At 41.3% G+C, this 15,123-nt stretch overlaps 1 protein-coding gene across 14 annotated transcripts in view; it reads left to right on the plus strand.

Annotated features, from left to right (window-relative positions):
* The window catches only part of ATP8A (ATPase phospholipid transporting 8A1), a 108,727-nt gene that overhangs the window by 76,357 nt on the left and 17,247 nt on the right, over window positions 1–15,123 (plus strand). For all 14 annotated transcript variants that reach the window (XM_077662312.1, XM_077662319.1, XM_077662324.1 and 11 more), the window contains 20 exons: window positions 1,901–1,983; window positions 3,371–3,420; window positions 4,898–4,967; window positions 5,666–5,753; window positions 5,920–5,972; window positions 7,211–7,297; window positions 7,429–7,476; window positions 7,684–7,774; window positions 8,564–8,628; window positions 8,760–8,849; window positions 9,021–9,103; window positions 9,273–9,378; window positions 10,388–10,465; window positions 11,438–11,548; window positions 11,624–11,698; window positions 11,829–11,951; window positions 12,473–12,551; window positions 12,869–12,930; window positions 13,076–13,132; window positions 13,705–13,812. In XM_077662312.1, coding sequence (XP_077518438.1) covers window positions 1,901–1,983; window positions 3,371–3,420; window positions 4,898–4,967; window positions 5,666–5,753; window positions 5,920–5,972; window positions 7,211–7,297; window positions 7,429–7,476; window positions 7,684–7,774; window positions 8,564–8,628; window positions 8,760–8,849; window positions 9,021–9,103; window positions 9,273–9,378; window positions 10,388–10,465; window positions 11,438–11,548; window positions 11,624–11,698; window positions 11,829–11,951; window positions 12,473–12,551; window positions 12,869–12,930; window positions 13,076–13,132; window positions 13,705–13,812 — 1,607 coding nt within the window. The remainder of the gene's footprint in view (window positions 1–1,900; window positions 1,984–3,370; window positions 3,421–4,897; window positions 4,968–5,665; window positions 5,754–5,919; window positions 5,973–7,210; window positions 7,298–7,428; window positions 7,477–7,683; window positions 7,775–8,563; window positions 8,629–8,759; window positions 8,850–9,020; window positions 9,104–9,272; window positions 9,379–10,387; window positions 10,466–11,437; window positions 11,549–11,623; window positions 11,699–11,828; window positions 11,952–12,472; window positions 12,552–12,868; window positions 12,931–13,075; window positions 13,133–13,704; window positions 13,813–15,123) is intronic.

Consider the following 15,123-nt stretch of genomic DNA (forward strand, 5'->3'; position numbering starts at 1 on the left):
CTGTTTCTGCGGTCAGAAACCTTTTTTCATTGCCGATACATGTTCTTTTTCTGCACTTAGGACTTATAACTGCTGTAGTTTCATAACCAATAGCGCCATGAAATATGAAACATTTTTACTTTGACACCTCTTTTCATCCTAGCAGAGCAGCCCTTGTGTAAACAAAGTAGTAAAAAATCACGCTTATGCGTTCAATATTGTGTTTCGTAATGAAAGCTCGAGGTGTATTCAGCAAATATTAATGCTTGGAATGGCAGAAAATGTATCTTCTTGGTAATGTTTGGTATTAATGCGGAAATGCATTCTTGGGCTACACCTCGCACTTTCCGCTTATGGCACCCAAATTCTGAGCCTCACCCATTCGTCCTTGCCTGCTATGGTACCTCGATGCCAGCATCATTCTTAAATTATATTCTGAAATAAGGCTCCAATGCCTAGCAGTAGCATTGAACAATTTAATGGTGCCAAGATGTGAAAATGCTACTTTCGACAAAGCTATTTTGCTGTTGCTAAGCTTAGTCCCTGGCCAAGAATGATTTTCCTAGTGTGGTGGCTCACTGGTTAGGGTGTGCCGAGTTTGCTAAGATGGCTTGGGGCAGATTTGACTGCAGCCAATGTCGTCACTTTGGTGAAGATGGCTGTGGGGCGTTTTTGTTCTGTCTCTTGTTCCCACACCTCTCTTGATCCTTTCGACCTTCTGTCAGCACGAGGTAGTGGTAGTGGGCCTTTTGTTGCCAGCTCATGCCCTTTCTTTTCATATCCTTTTCTTTCTTCACACACAAGCACACACCTCTCACTTACTCGGTCACTGAGCTGGACGGTGTTATCCCATCCGCGATGGCCGCATTTAAATGCAGGTGAAATGCAAACGAGCAGGACACAGCACCAGAAGATGCTGCCAAGCCCCTCGAAGTACCTCTCAAACGCTCTGTGTGCATCTGTGTAGGCATTATAAGTACAGCAGAATCTCAGTGTTATGAATCTCAGGGGTCGCAAAAAAAAAATTGTACCATACAAAATTCCATATCATCCAATGTGAACAAAATTCATATGTAGAAGCAGGGGAACTGCATTTATGGAGATTTGTTTATGGCTGACGGAATTCACGGCCACATGATCACAAATCGCTACTCGCAGTACGTACAGTCGTGACGTCAGTGATGTGCAGGCCGCCTGCTCACGGCCGCTTGCGATGTCAGCAATGTGCAGGCCATGCGCCGTCGCTCACTGCTCCTTGTGCATACAGTGCGACTGCTGCCTGTGTGTACTGTGGCTCGAGAGATCGGAACGTCCGAAATTCTGCAGATTGTACACAATCCACCCTGGCCAGGGAATTTTACATATTTGTGTTATGTTGAAATTTGCATCAACCACATTCATATCGTAGAGGTTCTGTTGTAGTTATTAGCAGAGGTGCTGTAGTAGTATGTTTTATAATGGGTGGTCTCCTGGACTGTACCTTTGAAGGAAGCGGTTAAAGGAGGAATAAAAAGGGCCAGAGATGTAAAAAAGGACATTTACGTTTGCTTGCGGAGAGATTTGTGACTTATACTGTAGAGGACAAGCATATTAATAATAAGTTTTTTTTTTTTTTGCATTCATTCGTGTGTAAAATGTCTCAGAGTTTTATTTCTGCATGAGTAGACTTCAGTGGAGCGAAGACCTGCTGAATTTTTGTTATTTGGTATGAGGGCAACTGTGGCCAAAGAGCGCATGTCTTTTTCCTTATGGGTTATAAATGATAGCTACTCTAAAATTGATAGTGTAATAGTAATGTTAACTGCCTTTATATTTTATAACTAAGTTCAGAATTAATAGTGCCATTGAGTGAAAAATATTTTGGCTTTGATGCCTTTCTTTGAAAGAAGTGATGCTAGTAATATATGATATTTTTTTTCAGACGAAGGGGCACTTGTAAAGGGTGCACGAGAAGTTGGCTTTGTTTTCACAACTAGAACGCCATCTCATGTGACTGTGAACATTGTGAGTGGCCTTTCTGTTTCTCCTATTGGAATGAAACCAAACATATTTTACAAGTACAGCCTTGTGCATGTCACGCAATGTTGAAGTACATAAATTCAGACAAATGACCAGAGAGCTTTGCAAGCTGATTGCAAGTCATGGCTAAATATCTAATTACTAGCTCGTCACAGGACAGGAATGTTCTTTTCTTGCGCAGCAGAAAGTCAATTTGAAGTTGAGGTTTTGCAACCACTGACTTGGAGCGCAATTTTGGCCACTGTTGGTGACATTGTAAACTATTTCAGCATTCAGTCATTTGGCACTGAGTGTTTCATTTTATTTGCATTGAGTGCATAGCACCGGTATGTGTAGAGTAGTAATCTCAGGTTTATATAGCTTAATATCTACTTGGAGATACAGCACTAACCTTAAATGTTAGTGCTGGAGAGTCAAAACTAGCTCTTCGCATAAACAATTGAAGGACCATATATGCATTAAAGGAACACTTGAGGACAACTCCATGCAATTATTGTTCTGAGTAGAGATCACTTCCTTGGCCCTTTCTGGGTATGCTGACATTTGTCCGGCAACAAAAGACACAGTTATCTCGGAGAAAATAAGATTAAAAAGATCTTTCCGCCAGTTGATTCAAACTCGTGATGTCTTTACCGAAAGGGATGAAGTGCCGCCATTTTGAAATGAATAGTGATGTAGCATAGCCTCTGTGATCCGTGCCTAAAAATCTGCGGACACACACGTCTTACTTGTGGAATCGGCCGGTGATGATGACACCTGCATTTCATTTTTTGGTCTCTTCTAGCATATAAAAGCTCTGTTTTTTTTGCCGAGAGTGGTCTCTTGGTGATTAGAACACGGAATGCTATTGATACAGGCCAACTTCAGTTTCTCCTCAGTATTCCTTTAATGCAATCACAATGGTAGCTTTAATGCAGATAAAAGCTGAGTGCCTGGCCAAAAATTCTGCAATGAAAGATTTCGTTATAATTGTGGATTTCTTGGCTGAAAGAACAGGTTACACATTCAGCAAGCTACGCGGTAAAGAAATGAACATTTTCGTGCTTGCACTGAAGGTTTTTCTCAATGCTATTAAATTCTAACACTTGTAAATAATTTGCGGCTCCTTGAAAATTTGCTATTTTAAGTATTAATTGCACAAGGTGATTTTAAGACTCTGCCCCGAGATTGTTTCCTGCTGGAATTATTTTTGGGGTATGTGCTTTACTATACCATGTGTGCTAGTTCCGAATATCAATGCATGTTGCGAGACTTACCGTAGAAGTTCAGAAAATGCAATTCAGCCAGTTTTCGCTGTAGGTTTTTGTAGCAAATGATTTTGTGGCAGAAGCAATCTAAACATGCTGTTTTCCTCACATTTTTTTTCTTTCAGTTTGGTGCAAATGAAAAGTATGAAATCTTGAATGTCATAGAGTTTACAAGGTGGGCTTTATTCATTTTGTTAAGTACGCTTTACCAGTTTAAAATGAAAATAGTAGGGGTGTGTGAATATTCAGAATTTCAAATATGAATTATATTTTTTATTTGCTTCATATTTGGTTCGAGAAATGGATTCTCGAGAATTCCCCAAATATATTCGGCAGCGATGGAATACCGGCAATTTTCATAAATCCGACCTTGGGAAAATTAACCAAAGATCGATTTTAATATGTCAGGAAACCAGTACAAAAGTGTCCCCTTCACTTTCTTCTCTGTTGTTTATGTAATTATTGCATGGGCCAGTCACATTCAGATGCTACTAAGGCTTGGACCTCATGCACGATTCTCTCAGTGGGCTTTCCCTCATGCCACCTAACGGCAGTCGTCCTGTCGCCTTCACAACCTTTCTGGCATAAACTCAGCCGTCTCATTTTGGTAAATTATGATATGCAGGAAAGCCCGCTTGTGAAATTTCGCATTGGGCTCCCAAGGGGGGCCGAATTGAGGTGTTACCAGCAGGGCAAGCGATCGTGTAAGAATCCTGCTTGCTACATAGTTCATTGCAGCCTGTGCACTCCTGATATGTGCAAAATGGCAAGCATGATGATGATCAGAGGACCTCTGTCACTAGGCCACGAATAGGCTGGCCACTAATTTGCAGTTTCTGAGCTTCGCCGCAGCCCGTGACGACAGTAACTATTGGCCGCTTATTTGCCAGCTATCCGAATTCAGTTGCGTACACACTTTCAGATGCCAACTGCGCATAGTTGGTCATTTCTTTTTAGAAGCAGTCTCACCATTCCGACTCCAATGGGCATTCCTCTCATTGACATCCACGTTGTTCTTTGGCTCATTGGCTGTTTGCTGTTTGTGCAATGCATACTCCCCCACAATGCTTCACTGCATGTATGGAAGTTCCTTTTTTTTTTTTTTTCAAGGAGGTGGGTCATTTGATAACGCGAGCCTTGACTTTTGGATAATTCGGGCATTTCTTCTGGTCCCTTGAACTTCAAATTAATGAGGTTTTACTACCCGTTTTTTATTTTAGTTGCCGGTCTTTTGCCATTTCATGGATTTCATTTTGTTACTTATTTTGCATGACTATTGTTATGCTGTCTGACCAAGCAGTGTATATTTCTGTACACATGATGCTTTTTGTATGGCACTAAGTCAATCTACTTTTGTTTAATTTCAGCTGCAAGTAGCATGCTGCATTTTGTAAAAAAAAAAAATCAGAACAATTAACATTTGCCTATTTATAACTTTATAATCTTTTTTTCAATCTGAACAGGTATTTGACATTTGATTTGATATTCGAAGGCATTTTTCCTTCATATTCGATTCGTATTCAAAGATTTCAGTATTTGCACACCCCTAGAAAATAGTAATACTACTTACAAATGATTTTTTTGACCTCTTAGACATTCTTGGTTCTTTGTTGCAGTTAGGTTGAGTATGATTTTATTTTTTTTTGCTGCAGTACCCGAAAACGAATGTCTGTTCTAGTTCGGACGCCCCAGGGCAAAATCAAGCTGTTCTGCAAGGGCGCTGTGAGTATACTTCATGAATTGAGATTAAGTTCATGGTTTGCTGGCCGTTGCTGTTTAAAAGCATTGCTTTTGCTGCCGATTCCTTTCTTATTTTTATGATAATCTTGCCATTGTGCATGGAGTGTTTTTAACATTTCGCTGTTATTTACACGAGAAAAATGAGGCTAGTGCATTGCACGAGGATGCACTGTCAAAGCAGTTTACATGCAAATACACAGCTCTTCCTTCTGTGTTCTAGAGCAGGGGGTTCTCAGTATTTTGAGTGTCTCGGGAAACCTAAAAGGCTTTTAAAAAGTGCTCAGGAAGCCTGTGTGTCTTGGCTTGTGCAAAAAAAAGGAGCATGCGCATGCTTATCTTCTAAAAAATATATTTGTATTCAATTTAACAGTGACTGGATGTATAGAGAAACAGTCTGCAATTAGTAACTACAGTATGGTAAGTCCTAAAATAAAGTAGACAAAACGAAAGAAGGGAGATCAGGCATGCATAGATTTAGGTGTTCAGGAAACCAAAAAAACACTCCAAGCAACCCAGTTTGAATACTCCTTTTTTAGAGTCTTGCAATTCAGTTGAATGCAGAAAACCGGCTCACAGCTTATCACTTTGCTAGGCATTAGCAGGGCAGAACTTGAGATGTGAATAGGAGGTGGGTGTGAGTGCTGGCGCATTTTTGAGCAACCATTTTTGTTTTCTCTCAGGACACTGTCATCTATGAAAGACTTGGAACTGAGAGTCAGAGCTTCAAAGACATCACCCTCAAGCATCTGGAAGAGTTTGCCTCACAAGGTTGGGACCATGATGTTTCTTCTCAGCTACTATTCATTTGTGAGAATCTGCTGAATCATGAGGAGGCTGTGTAAATGCCATCTTATGTAAGGTACATCAGTTCTGTGATTAATTATATCATGCTTGGTCATGTTTGCTTGCATGTAGAATGTCTTGTTTGTCGCAGGTTTGCGGACGCTGTGCCTTGCAGAAGCAGACATTTCACCTGAGTACTACGAGGTAAGGAGGCTGCTATTCTACTTGCAGCTTGTATATTTCACCCAGTATTCGGTTTAACTGACAAAAGCTTACATGCTGAAAATTGCTCTTGGAAAGGCTAAAATATGTGATATTCATTTTTTAGTAACATAAGTTCTGTGTAAAGTATATTGTATTTGTTCTTTACTGATGACAGCCAATTGTACGGATTTCACTGAAATGAATTCCAGCACTATTTTTTAATGACGAGCATTAGATGCACATGCCTTGATGGGTGCCTCTGAGATAGGATGGACATAACTGCTACACAAAGCTGGCTGCCTGTCATCACTCGGTTGGGCTTTGTATTGTAAAGAGGAGGAAGTTATGAGGAAAGGAAAACGCGTGTATTCCTGGCATAGTCTTGTGCAGCCTTTGTGGACATGTCTGGGAACTCGGGAAGGGGGGGGGTTATGGTACACATCCAAGTAGGAGCACAGATACCCAGGATTGCAAAGCACTGAGGCTGGCTGTCGCCAGTACATTAATTCACTCGTAGGGCAAGGAATCCTCATAGCTTTTCATAAGCAACTTACTTTTCATCGGGAATCTTTTTCTGTGTTGCTGTCTGCCCCATTATCTGCGTTGCTGAACTTCCTTCTAATTGTCCCATTTCTGTCATGTAGTGCCTTTCCGTCGGCGCAATTTTCTTCTGCGAATAAACTCCCTTCTTTCGCATCCTCTTGGTTTATTTTTTTGTTGCATCACTCCCAGAAAATGCTTTTCTAACTGGCTGCCTAACATTCTCTGCCCTACTAACGCGCTGCATATTGGTAGGGCAGATCACAGTCAAACTGATTACACAGTGGTGTATAGCTCCTGCATGTTTTAATACTATGTGTGAAAAAAAAAAAAAAAAAACCTTCCTTGGAAAAGCTCTGGTCATTGCAATGTGCTGTCACAGCAGGACTGAAACCAATGACATTGAATAGCAGTTTGTCTGATTTGGCGCACTTATGTCCTGCAGCTATCTGCTCATTGTGGTGCCATGCTGCCATTAGTTTTCAGCATAAGTATATGTTTTGCTGCACTTTGCTTGGTCTTCCAAAATAGCCTTGATATTAGCCATCAGTACGCTGTTCTGCTAGCAGCTGTGAAAAATCATTGACTTGTATGTTGCATGAGGTGTCACTCACTTGTATGCTACTAGTATAACTTTTGTGCTGAAATTTCAGTCACCAAGGTTATTTATGTGCAACAACCTCGTAACACCTTTGCAGGAGTGGAAGAACACATTCCACAAGGCAACCACAGCCCTGCAGATGAGGGAACAAAAGATTGAAGAGGCTGCACAGCTCATTGAAACGGTACGGTGGGCATTGTTGCCCTGCTTGAGCTAATTCACTTGGCCTGACTGGCAAGAATATTGTAAATATGAAACAGGAAGACTGCTGTGGCATTAGACCACTGATTTGTTCAACCTTTATTCCAATTGCAGAATCTCTCTCTCCTGGGCGCCACTGCCATTGAGGACAGACTGCAAGATGTGAGTAGTCATTTTTTTTTTTGCACTGCATTACAGTGATAAGAGCAAGGCGAGTGTGGATGAGGCATATTTTCTGGTATCCACCATGCAACTTATTAAGTTGATTGTTTTAATTTCCTGTGGTGTAGCAGTAGTTTCATGCATTTTTTCAAGGACCGCAGCTGCAGGTTGCTTCGAATGTTGAGAATTGTTCTTTGGCACAAACAGGGTGTTCCGGAAACAGTCGCTGACCTGCTGAAAGCTGACATCAAAGTTTGGGTGCTGACAGGGGACAAGCAGGAAACTGCCATTAACATAGGTATGCCGAGCAATGGGAATGTGGTGAATGCTTCTGTGGTGCACATTACGCCAGAGTAGTACCAGCAGTTGGCTAGACAGATGCATTGTGGTGTGTGAAAAATACTGGCATCAGTGCAGCATACAGTCAACAAAGTTACTTCCTCCTTGTTTGTGACAAGATGTCCAAGTATAGTTTTCTGGTAAAATTTCTGTCGATTTCTGTCTTATATCCGATGTCTGTCTGCTTCAGCTAAAAAGACTGTGCACTGTCTGGGTTTTCCATCTATTTGTGCTCTTCACTTGCCGGAAATCTCACATTATGCAAAAATTAAAAAAAAAATAAATTTAGGAAGATTTAGAGCATTGTATTTTTTTTTTTACAGTAAAGACCATTTGACTTGCTGTATTCTTTTTCTATAGACATGGTCGATGATTGATTGCCGAGTGAAGTCGAGTGTTTGTAGCTTTACTGTAAAATTGCTGGTAAGAAGGTTAGGTTCATAGGTAACCTCCATGATTCACTTAGTGGAGGTAACAAAAGATTGAACTGTGCAATAATAAAACTTTACTGAAATTTTTCTACACATTACTGGCAAGAGGCCATATAATGTTCTCATTTTTAGTGACTCTTCCTGCGGTATTTGCCTTTTCTGCTAAAATAAAATTCATTCCATTTGCAAGAAGCGTAGTGTGCACAGGTATTTTCTGCTGTGTTGCTCGTGTATTTATATGCACCCCTGCACAAGAACTGAGCCTTTTGAGCACAGCCTCTGTGTGAAATCATAAACGAATGCCCTTCCTATTTCAGGGTACTCAACAAGGCTGATTTCTCAGTCGATGCCACTTCTAGTCATTAACGAAGAAAGCTTGGACGTAAGCTTTTTTCTTTTCTTTTTCTCATTTTGCTGCATTAGTGCTTTATTTTGTGGTAGACAAGAAAAGGGTATGTTGCTAAAACAGGCTTCAGGATGAGCAACAGACTTTTTTTATTCTTTCGTTTACAGGCGACAAGAGAAGCCATTCGTAAACATGCTCACGACTTTGGCGACCTCCTCAGGAAAGAAAATGAGCTTGCACTTGTGGTTGATGGGAAGGTAAATCTTTTACACATTTTCTCATTCATCGGTAAATGCTCTGACATAAATTTTGAGCCTTGCAATGGTGCAGGCTAAAAGGTTCTGCCTCTGAAAATTCAGAAGTATGAAAAGAAAGTGGTGCAGCTGGCTACTCGGTGTTAAACCATGTTTAATGCCTTCTCTGTGCAGACACTGAAGTATGCTCTGTCCTCCGATGTCCGGCGGGACTTTGTCGATATTGCCCTTTCGTGCAAGGTCTGCATCTGCTGCCGGTATGTGGATGAGCTGTTTCTCACTAAGTGTAGAGATGGCTCAAGAAGCTGTTTTTTAAATAAAAGACACCTGCAAGTACATTTCGCACATGGATACCACTGTGGCTGTGCTCTAAGCCTATGCAGAAATTCAGATTAGTAGCCTGCATTTTGGTTTTCATTCATACAGGGTGTCTCCCATGCAGAAAGCAGAGATAGTTGACATGGTGAAGAGCTCAACGCACTGTGTGACTTTGGCCATTGGTGATGGTGCCAATGATGTTGCCATGATCCAGGTCAGTTTTTTTTTTTCCTTCTCTCTTTCACTTGCTGGCAGTTGCATACATTTATTTCATCATCAGAAACTTGATAAATAGCCGCCGCGGTGGCCGAGTGGTTATGGCGCTCGGCTGCCGGCCCGAAAGATGCAGGTTCGATCCCGGCTGCGGCGGTCGAATTTCGATAAAGGCGAAGTTTTAGAGGCCCGTGTGCTGTGCGATGTCAGTGTACGTAAAAGAACCCCAGGTGGTCGAAATTTCCGGAGCCCTTCACTACGGCGTCCCTCATCGCCTGAGTCGCTTTGGGACGTTAAACCCCCGTAAACCGTAAACCAGAAGCTTGATAAATACTTACCTTTTCCAGTCAGGAAGGCTACCAAATTTTGGTCATTACAGTTAAGAGATATTTCACGAATTAGGACATCATTATGAAACCCACTGTTGGGCATATTTATGAAACATTTGCAAGTGCATGCCCCTGTGTCAATTGCTGTATCAGTGATAACTTGATCTGGTACGTGTGGAAATGCTCAAAAGATTTTCTTGGGTTGGAGCTGGGGCTTGGAGCCCTGTGTTCTGCAGTGGAACATTATCTCTTTCCTGCCTGTTTCAATTTCGTTGGACTCATCATATGAATTAAATAGTTTTTAGGCGCAAAAAAGGACAAGACACATAGGGTAGGTGACAGGAACTCGAACTTTATGAATTGATTATGTGACCTGCTTTGACTAAGGACTACATCTGTCGACCTCACAAAACTTCCTTCACTTTCATGCACTGTTGTGTGTTAATTAGAAAAACATATGTAAAAAGTATTGCCTTAACTAGCTGCACTTTTGTCTTTAAATAATGACATGCTATGACTCTGAAATCACGATCTCTGTAAACTGTTACTCTGGAGGTGCAGCTTATTCTTGCCATTTGAATGCTGCTTATGTCATGGTGATTCTGCAGAGTTTTTGTTCAGAGGCTGTTAGCTTAAAGTTGGAGCTGCTAACAAGAGTTACGCCCACTTCCTGCCTTGCAGTCAGCACATGTGGGCATTGGTATCAGTGGCATGGAAGGCTTGCAGGCTGCTTGTGCTTCCGACTATTCAATTGCACAGGTAAGCTAGCCTCTGCTTCATTCACAAAGGCAACATTCTGCATTATTTCACTGTGAATTGGAATCTGAGGCTGTATTTCATAGCAGTTCTTTTTCCAATTCAGTCTTTCATCCTTCTGCCATCAGCAGTTGTGTTTTATGATGTCCTGACAAGTAGTTCAAAAAGCAGTGTTGCTTGCTGGCTTCGGTTCAATAATAGGGCTGAGCAGCAGCAAGAAGGCAAAAGAATGAGTTGCTAAGGGAATCTCTGTAAAATGCAGTTTCTGGTTACCACCCTATTATAAGATGAAGTCCTTGCTAGCAGTAATGAGGTAAGCTGCTGAAATGTCAAAGGTCACTGTAATTGACAACTTCATGACGTTTTGCATGCAGTGCATTGGTGTATACCACGGTTTGCTCTTAATTTATGTTTTGCCTCATGCTCTGCTGGTTCTCATATTACAGTAGAATGCTTTTTTTTTGTTGTGTCTAAATACTGAAGTCGTTATTCAGAGATTTTTGGATATGAAAAAGGAAAACTAGTGCAAATTGCACCCATAAGTTTGTGCGGTTAAGTTGAACAGAAATAAAACCATCTCAAAGTCACAGCGCAGGGAAAAAAAATGCAGTCAATGATCTCTTCAAAGCTAAATTATTACAAGATTATATATCACTTGTTTGTTGTCTTTTGGGGGACAAGTACCTAAAACAGCAATTGCAGACACAGATTGCATAAATACATGCTTCAGTATAGGAATGTAACCCCATGAGAAATAAATATACTTTTATCAGCCATATGGTGTCATTTGTTGAGCTTATGTAAGGTGCAAAAGGTGGGGAAATCTACTTGTTTGGGTTCATTTGATACTTTTTGGGATTCCTTCCATCGAAAGGACCGAAATGCCAGACCCAAACCATGTTGTGTGTTGCTTAGTACACAATGTGGTGCGATCATATGCACAAGCCTTAAAATTTCCTTTGCATTGTTCTGCAGTTTCGATTTCTGCGCCGGCTGCTGTTTGTGCATGGTGCGTGGAACCACAACAGAATGTGCCGGCTGATCCTCTATTCATTTCACAAGAACATCTGCCTCTATGTCATTGAGGTGAAGTTTACTTCTTGCGCTCAGAGTTCTTTATGTGCTTGAATTTGGAACTGATAGCCTCTTGTGCATTCGCAGTTGTGGTTTGCAGCTGTGAGCGGTTGGTCTGGACAAACCCTGTTTGAAAGGTGGTCCATTGGCATGTACAACGTGGTGAGTAGACTGCTCACTGTTGCCATGCTGGCTTCTTGGGCCTGATGTTGTGAAGAGCTGGTGTAGTCATCCCTATTCACAATTACTGAAGAAATGATGCAGTTCTGATAGTGAACTGTGCGCATTGCAGATGTTTACCGCAGCTCCTCCTCTCGCCATTGGTCTCTTCGATCGCACCTGCAGTGCGGAAGTCATGATGAAATATCCAGCACTCTACAAGTCATCTCAGAATGCCGAAGGCTTCAATGCCAAGGTAAGAACATAAACCAAAGCTTTTATCATTTGACACTTTGGGGCAAGACAGTTATGGAAACTGTGCCTGTGCAGTTGTTCTAGAAAGAGTTTCATTTCTTTGCGGCAGACTCAGAGTATCGAGATGAGCTTGCTGCTCGGCATTCGGAAGTTCTTCGGTGAAGCAGTTTATGTCCTCATATTTGGAATTAGGCTGCAGTTGAAAGTAAGAAAATAAAATTGACTGTTTTGGCAAGCTGCAGAGAGAGGACGATCATTTCATTAAGGCAAAGAGGTCACAGTACCAGGTTACAGAGTGTTTATCTGAAGTGTTGATAGTAGAGACAGAAATGAGTGTAGAGGTTCTACAGTTTTTATCTTTTTCTGCTATATCATCTTGCTTTCCTTCTTGTTCAGTCCTTTCTTCTAGTATGACCTGAGGTCTGAACTGCCTGACTGTGACACTTACTTTCTGATGCTAATGCTACTTTTCATTTCTTTGGTGGTGTTAAATGAAATTTTTTCTACCAACCAACCCTGCAGGTATTTTGGGTGTGGATCATTGATGCAATCTACCACTCGGTAGTCCTCTTCTGGCTGACCATGCTGGGAATAAAGCAGGGTAAGTGGAGTGTCTTCATATTACCCACCGTGAAGACGACTGCAAGCCAGCATCACAATGCGTTATCTCTGTTTGAGGCCTTGCCCATAATTGCTTATGTCTTAAGTTGTCCTTTGTGATATCGACTGTGCGATGTCGCACTGTTATTGTGACGTCCGTTATCTTTCTTTGTCATATTGAAGTTAGTATTTTAGTATTGTTTTTCAGACTTCTGTACTGCCTGTGATTGCACTAGTTTAAATGTGCCGGTTTTATTTTGTATCTGTCCTGACAGTGATCCCAGTGTTGTAGCATGTTCTGCTTTGGCTGTGGTGCAGATGTTGCCTGGGCGAATGGAAGAGACGGTGGATACCTCATGTTTGGAAACATGGTGTACACGGTGAGTGCCTCTGAGTGCCACTTTTGGGCAGCCTGCTGGGTTGTTGATAACAATGCAGGAGTAAGATGGGAAAGCTTTGTACAACATTTTCATTTTTGTGTTGCTCTCGTATTGTGTGTTAACGGTTTCTCTTGCACCTTTCCAGTATGTCGTGGTGACAGTGTGCCTCAAGGCTGGTCTGGAGATGAACTCATGGACTTGGGTAAGGCTGGCATAATTCATCGTGTTGCATACAAAAAGCTTTTCTTGCGCTCAACATTGTTCTTGTGCAGTCACTTTGGTAAAGCGCTTTGCACTGTGAAGTTTTGGTTTGTCTTTGCTTGCAATATTGTGCTGGAAATCGTCTAAACACTCATTGGGGCCTATTCGTTCAGGATATTTGTAGATTTAGTGAAATTGCTTTGCTTTGGAGTGACTAGGACAGGGGGAGGCAGTTTGAAATGTGTGCAGCCTTGCTTCAGTTTGGGGACTTGACCAGCACTGATTAGCCATTCAAAAGTACCTCTGTGAGAATCCTTCATTGATGGCTTGGTATATTATTTGTCCTTGTTGTTGACCTGGGGTGCTAGTTTTGTTGTATGGAGATAAAGACGCTTGGTTGTTTTTTTCTGTCTTGTCGAGATACTGAATTTGGTTCGTGCTTTAGGTGTACCGATTTCCCAGTATTTTTTTCTTTTATTCTGCTACATTTGTTTCTGTTTTCAACTGCATCTCCTTTTGCTGAAGTTGAAAATGCAGACTATAGCTGTGCACCTTTCTTTTCTTTTCGTACAGCCTGTGCACATGGCCATCTGGGGAAGCATTGGCATGTGGATTATATTCCTGCTCATCTACTGCAATATATGGCCTACGTTGCCCATTGCTCCGGACATGGCTGGCATGGTATGTGGGCACCAGCAGTTTTACTTTCATCACTCTCATTTGTTTGTGCAGCTACGTCATTTTACACTAACGTTACCTTCGTAGATTGTAGGCTTAAGACTGTTTTTGCAGTCTTTTTGAGTGAACATGTGTGAAACCCTCTAATTTGTCATGGCTTTGCAACGCCACATACCGTTCATTCGAACAGACACCAAGAACAGCTCCATTCAGCATTTGTTCTTTGTGAAATTTGACTCTATGGCATTTTGTGGCTCTGTTTTTGACGTTTGTTCGGAAGCAAAAGATATATTCATCACTGTAAAATTCGGAAGTGGCTTATTTTTCCTGCCACTCATCACTTTGATGACATCGATTGTGGTTCCTCGCTGGAAGTAGATGGCAGTAGTGGCGATCCACTATTTAAAAAATTTTTTGATGTCATTGCAATTTTCTTGTGAAACTAGCCTGTGGCAGTGCTACTCGTCTTACTTTTTTAGAACTTTTCTAGCTCATAAATTTTGTTTTCCTGTGAAAGCAGCCTCCCTCCCATTAGTATGAGGTAATTAACTGATATAGGCCAATTTTAACTTGCTCTCAGTGTTCTCTTAAGGAGAGATGCGACTTTGAAGTCCAAAAACATAGCCAAAAAAAATTGACCTTTTGATAATTGTTCTGGCCGCTTGTATGGCTCGTTTATTCTGCTGTCCCAAAGTTTCATTGCTGAAATCGACTGTACTGTAAAACAAATTGCTTCCTGAACCGTGGTGGCTGTGCATTGTGGGGAAACACTCAAAAAGTGGGTGTCTTTCTCTGTTACAGTTTTCTGCTTAGATACTCGCAGCTTGTGGAGCAGAGTTCTTCACATTTTATCCATTGTGACACTGTTTGTTGCACACCTAGGACCATGGTGAAGAAAAAGGAATGTGGTCGCTGACCAAGTCATGAAGTTCAAGACTTGGTCAGTGACCACATTCCTTTTTCTTTAATCCAATGCTTGACCAGACGAATTTTCGTCGAACCATTGATTAGGACCGTGGTGCAGGTCAACCACTTTTTTGTTTTTCAAATTTATGAATTTCAAATTTCTTGAAATTTTCTGTTTACTCTAGATACATCAACGGACACTGCATTTGCAAAAAAAAAGAATGTGAAGGGTGTCTTGACCTGTAGCATAGTAGTAGCAATGCAGTGAATGTTGAACTGGCATTCTGCCACATGTTCTTGACTTTGCAGACTTTTCACAAGATTCTGAGGAAACATATATTAAAAAATAATCTGGCGATACAACAGGAAAATTTTGTGAGAGTAATCATAAACTTAGAAATGGTACCA

Source organism: Amblyomma americanum, chromosome 4, assembly GCF_052857255.1.
Source record: "Amblyomma americanum isolate KBUSLIRL-KWMA chromosome 4, ASM5285725v1, whole genome shotgun sequence".
Taxonomy (NCBI): domain Eukaryota; kingdom Metazoa; phylum Arthropoda; class Arachnida; order Ixodida; family Ixodidae; genus Amblyomma; species Amblyomma americanum.